We start from the raw sequence: 6013 nt of genomic DNA on the forward strand, positions 1-6013 counted from the left end.
GAAACTTGCAAAAAACACTTGCGTTGAGCCTGTTGCCGCATTGTGCCAGGTTTATGATAGGGCCCATAATGTTCCAACTATTCTGCTTAATCATTTACCAATGAAGCATATCAAGATTAATCAGGAAAATAAGACTCTTATCAAAGTGTTATAAGAATCTTGTAATTGTTATGTTGTGTTGCAAAAATGAGAACACATTTTTACTCAAAATTTCTAGAATAAGATGGAAGGGAGTTTTTAATCAACAGGCGAGTATGTGGAACCAAAACATTTGAAATTTGAACAGAGAAATTTCTTGACAATTAAAAATCACTATCATACTTAATACTGACAACAATGAAACCACTTGAGAGAGACCTGTCAGAAGAATTTTTTTTTTTTTTGCACAAAAGAGGACACTGGTACAAGAGAATTACTAAAGCAAAAGTAACACAGAAACTCAAAAAGAATAGTCTTGTTTGTGACAAATCTCTGAAACAAACAGGCCTTCAATTTAAGCTTTCATTTCATGAGAGTTTTTTGTTTGCTTAGAAAAGAGCAGGAGAAATGTTTCAGAGCTGGCAAAAGATGTGAGAAAAGTGACTCATATCGCACAATAAGCAGAAGTGCAACATGCAGAAGTGAAATGCATTATTGATGTCCACACAGGAACTAACACCTAGCCCATAGCAAACTCCTTTAGTCATTTTCCATTTAGTCACAGGAATTAATTATTCCAGGCCCATATTACCAACAATAGACTTCTGGTAATCCATCCTCTGGTCTCATGAGACCAAATTGATAATTTTGTTTCTAATAGCATCCTAGACGTATTACATTGCAAGGGGAGCTGTACAGTGAGAAGTTCCTAGTCCCCACAATGAAGTTCAGTGGTACTTTTAAACATGACAATGACTCTATTCATTCCCTAGTGACAATCCTTCAGGGGACATGTATTTCACCTGACCTAACACTATGGGTCTGTGGGTGATTATGCAGAGACAAGTTGAGCAACACAAGCCTTATCAAACACCAGGACACACAAGGGTTTCACCCTTCAGGAGTTAAACAACAGATGTGAAAACTTTACAACAATGCCAATAATGGTCAGATCTGTATACTATTCAGTATATTATATCAGAGCAGTATAAAGTTATGTAGGACATATACTAGAATATTACACATTTATTGGATTTAATCAAAGGGTGTACTCATTTTTGCAACAGTACATTTAATCAAATTTGGTTAAGTACTTATTTTACAGATATGGTTGCGTGTATATGAAATGCAGTCAGAAGAATGTTGAATTTTGTTTCTCCATCAACAGCATGTGTTCATCTAGCAAACCACACAAGAACAGCAATGAGGAAACAGAGAGTCTTTAAAACATATATTTGACTGGAAGTAAATAATAATCAGAAATTTTGAATCATTTCTTTCTAATACATTTTAGAATATTTCCTGAAGAGATGGCATAGAGAAAAGGATCCAGACAGCAGTTTAGCAAAGCCAGAGTCTTGCTTATATCACCATAAACTCGACGGAAGGACTTCAATTGGGAATTATCATCTGGATGAGAAGTTTTAGTCATAGTAACTATATCAATCACATTGATGATGTGAACAGGAGTCCAAAACAGAAAGAAAGCCACAACGATGCTGACCACAAGTCTCTTCTTGTAAGTCTTAACGTTTGCCCCCTGCTTTCTGGGTTTCTGGTCCTGGGGATCTCTGGTTAGACTGGAGCTCTTGGCTTTTTGGCTCAAGCCTTTGTGCAACCAGAGATAACATGTTAACATGATCAAAAATGGAATGACGAACCCAAACAGGATCTCAAGAAGTAAAACAGCCACTACAGACCGTGACTCCATTGTCCTCTGACATCTTTGCAATCCATCCTTGTCTTTGAGTCCTTGAGTGAAAAATATTGGTAGGGCAAAAACAAAGGCTAGAATCCAGATGCCAGTCAGATGAAGGCGTCTGTGTCGTCTTTCCAGTCTGTGTAGTAACTTCCTGTTAGTGACCATTGACTTGATGACATTGTGATAGCGGTGCACACTCATGGAGGTGACCGTCAGGACACCAACATACAGACTCCAGTGACCCAAGAAGAACAGGATCCTACAAGTCCAAAGGCCAAGTTTCCATCCAAACAGTATTCCACACAGCACGAACGGAGCCAAGCAAAGGGTCAAAGCATCAGAGACCGCAAGGTTTAGCATTAGACTTAAGGTAAAGCTCAGATTTCTGTTCCACTCACGAGCAATTCTGATGATTACAGCGATGTTGCTTGGCAAACCTAGCAAACAGCACAAACCCAGAACTACAGCCGGAGCAATCTGTTCTGAACCCACAGCAGTGCTGTTAGATGTGGAATTGAAGCCTAATCTTAACTCCATCATCAAACGTTCTTGTCTGGAAAATGCTGAATCTATGATTGCTGAAGAACAGGGTCTATGTTGACTCCTCCTACTGTAAACCAAAACCACAGCCTTGATCTTATCTCAATCAAGGAAAAAATAGAATTCATTAAAGCTCCCCTTTGACTATCTCTATAAATTTTCTTCTCAATAAAGCATTATGCAATAAAAAAAAGATACAGAGACAACATTATGAACTCACACTTCACCCTTAAATGCATAATTTTAATGCAATTTTGAACATGCATTGTTTTGTTTATTGGGTGTAATAGAATAGGTTAACATTTTCCACATACTGTACATTGCAGGTTATTAATCGATGGTATATGATTTTGTCGAGGCCTTCTTTTTGCATTATCTTAGCTTATTTAATGATTCAAATTCATTTGAAAAATGTGTGGTTTCACACATTTCTTTCTCTTCCGTTCTACCTTTTACTCTTAATGCAGCCCCTTTTGCAAGCTGCAAACATTTACCTCATATGCTTATTTTTTTAATAAAAATATATAAAAAAATCTTATTAAGCCCATAATAATATATAATGCCATGGTAATATATCACTACTTAGCAAATTTTAAAGTGTTAAATCCACACTCATAGTGTGGAAATTAATACTTTTTCTGTGTTTATATAGGTCCAAACTAAATCAAGTTAAACTTACACTTAAAGTAGTGTTACTTTTTTTTACACTTGATAGAGTTAAAGTTGCAGTCCGTAGCTTTTCTTCTTTGTCGCCATCTCTGTTTGAAATCTGCATTTGCAGTCATTCGCGGAATTATCAACTTTACGTGAGTTGTGCCTCGACACAGCACAGCGCGGATGAACACAATGTTTTGAGGATAATGTGTGTCTCTCCGTCACCGCGCCGTTGTGGATACTGGCATTCAGAATCACAGATTATACTTTTTGGAAGTATGACCAACATAAGAATTTTCACCAGATAATGTCATCTGAACAAGTAACAAACATCCACTTTTGTTCTGACCAACTAAGGGGTAAAAAGCATTGCAGTAAATTGTGTTGATTAAATCTAACGATCGCTTAACATATCACGTAAAACCGCGCAAATTATACTTTGTTCTCAAATTGTAATGTTAACAACATCAGCATTGCGTGACTACATTTAATGCCCTTCCTGAGATTTAGCCTTGTTTTCGCATGGGCCCGTTTGCAGTCTCTTTTTTTCTGTAGCCACTCCGAAGTCCGAACAAAGTCGTTTGCATTTTACAACGGGTGAATCTCGTCACTGGTGATTGTCGTTTGAACCTTTCTGGATCCGCCATCAAATTAATAAGTTTAATTATATCAAGTGCTGTGAGAAAAGGCTATACATCTCCACCTCCAACATCCTCACACGCAATATAGCCTGCTAGCCGTGACACCTTCTTTGTGTACAGATGTGACGTAATGACGCAAAGATATGCTCGAATTTCCCACGGAAATCCACCAGTACCACTGGAATTAAAAACATTATTACAAGCTTACCGTTTTGAATCGAGCTAAGGCAAGCAGATAGTTTTGAACACTGGCTGGTTATGTACTTGCTCAAAAATTTATTTTGGATAATTTTGAACCCAAAAAAGTTACGGACTGCAGCTTTAAAAAAGCACTGCAAGTGCTCTCCATTTACACCAGTAGCGTGCTTTTCTCCCCCTCACAAGCTGCATTTACACACTAGGTGTGTGTTATACTTACTTCGTATTGATAAATATGACAATATGTATGAATGGATACTTGTATATGAAATGCAGTCAGAAGAATGTTGAATTTTGTTTCTCTATCAACAGCATGTTCATCTAGCAAACCACACAAGAACAGCAATGAGGAAACAGGGAGTCTTTAAAACATATATTTGACTGGAAGTAAATAATCCAATCAGAAATTTTGAATCATTTCTTTCTGATACATTTTAGAATATTTCCTGAAGAGATGGCATAGAGAAAAGGATCCAGACAGCAGTTTAGCAAAGCCAGAGTCTTGCTTGTAACACCATAAACTTTACGGAAGGACTTCAGTCGGGCATAAACATCTGGATGAGAAGTTTTAGTCAGAGTAGTAACTATATCAATCACATTGATGATGTGAACAGGAGTCCAAAACAGAAAGAAAGCCACAACGATGCTGACCACAAGTCTCTTCTTGTAACTCTTAACCTTTGCCCCCTGCTTTCTGGGTTTCTGGTCCTGTGGATCTCTGGTTAGACTGGAGCTCTTGGCTTTTTGGCTCAAGCCTTTGTGCAACCAGAGATAACATGTTAACATGATAAAAAATGGAATGACGAACCCAAACAGGATCTTAAGAAGCAAAAGAGCCACTTCTACAGACCGTGACTCCATTGTCCTCTGACATCTTTGCAATCCATCCTTGTCTTTGAGTCCTTGAGTGAAAAATATTGGTAGGGCAAAAACAAAGGCTAGAATCCAGATGCCAGTCAGATGAAGGCGTCTGTGTCGTCTTTCCAGTCTGTGTAGTAACTTCCTGTTAGTGACCATTGACTTGATGACATTGTGATAGCGGTGCACACTCATGGAGGTGACCGTCAGGACACCAACATACAGACTCCAGTGACCCAAGAAGAACAGGATCCTACAAGACCAAAGGCCAAGTTTCCATCCAAACAGTATTCCACACAGCACGAAAGGAGCCAAGCAAAGGGTCAAAGCATCAGAGACAGCAAGGTTTAGCATTAGACTTAAGGTAAAGCTAAAATTTGTGTTAAACTCACGAGCAATGCTGATGATTACAGCGATGTTGCTTGGCAAACCCAGCAAACAGCACAAACCCAGAACTACAGCCGGAGCAATCTGTTCTGAACCCACAGCAGTGCTGTTAGATGTGGAATTGAAGCCTAGCTCCATCATCAAATGTTCATGTCTGGGAAATGCTGAATCTGAGCAAAGACTGCTTGACGAACAGGGGATATGTTGACTCCTTCCACTTCTGTAAACCAAAACCACAGCTTTGTTCTAGTCTCAATCTTCCCAAAAACAAGGTGTTTAGGAATACACAAAGGTCAAAAAACGTCATTAAAGCTCCCATTTTATTCACTACGTGTAGGTCTATGTCTGTTTGGTTTCATTGTGTTCTGGTTCTGTTTTCCCTGTTCTGCTTTGGTTTCCATTAGTTTCCACAGTTCCTAAAAATGTTTCAGATATGTCATGCATTTTAGTCTGAGACTAGGCTTAAAGGGATAGTTCACACAAAAATGAAAATTACCCCATGATTTACTCACCCTGAACCCATCCTATATGACATTCTTCTTTCCGACGAATCCGAGTTATATTAAAAAATGTCCCGGTTCTTCCAAGCTTTATAATGGCAGTGAATGGCTGTATGTCTTTGAAAGTCCATCAAAGCGCATCAATTCAAGATTAAAGTGCTCCACACATCTCCAGGGGTTAATAAAGGTCTTCTGAAGTGAAGTGATGCATTCGTGTGAGAAAAATCTCCATAATTAAAATTTTATGGACTAAAATAACTAGCTTCCGGCAGACGGCGTGGTGAAGTGTTGAGTCCCGAGGGTTGCCAGGTCCCAGAAATATTTCAAGCCCAAAGACAACTCAAAACCCGCCCAAATGGAATGAAAACTAGCCCAATTTTCCAGTGTCCAATCAG

At 38.6% G+C, this 6013-nt stretch overlaps 2 protein-coding genes across 2 annotated transcripts; both read right to left on the reverse strand.

Moving 5' to 3' along the window:
• Positions 1–402: 402 nt before the first annotated feature.
• On the reverse strand, positions 403–2381 carry LOC307002983 (C-X-C chemokine receptor type 5-like). The gene has a single exon (XM_079621017.1). It carries the CDS (start codon positions 2378–2380, stop codon positions 1409–1411), a length of 972 nt encoding a protein of 323 aa, XP_079477143.1. The 5' UTR covers position 2381; the 3' UTR covers positions 403–1408.
• Positions 2382–2436: 55 nt separating this feature from the next.
• LOC307002982 (C-X-C chemokine receptor type 5-like) lies at positions 2437–5425 on the reverse strand. Its single transcript, XM_079621016.1, has one exon. It carries the CDS (start codon positions 5257–5259, stop codon positions 4288–4290), a length of 972 nt encoding a protein of 323 aa, XP_079477142.1. The 5' UTR covers positions 5260–5425; the 3' UTR covers positions 2437–4287.
• Positions 5426–6013: the final 588 nt, after the last annotated feature.

The sequence above is a fragment of the Phoxinus phoxinus genome, assembly GCF_949152265.1.
Source record: "Phoxinus phoxinus genome assembly, chromosome: 8".
Lineage (NCBI taxonomy): Eukaryota > Metazoa > Chordata > Actinopteri > Cypriniformes > Leuciscidae > Phoxinus > Phoxinus phoxinus.

Bases quoted from the DNA above. Each gene is read 5' to 3' on its own strand.
- LOC307002982 (XM_079621016.1), bottom strand. From the start codon at position 5,259: ATGATGGAGCTAGGCTTCAATTCCACATCTAACAGCACTGCTGTGGGT.
- LOC307002983 (XM_079621017.1), bottom strand. From the start codon at position 2,380: ATGATGGAGTTAAGATTAGGCTTCAATTCCACATCTAACAGCACTGCT.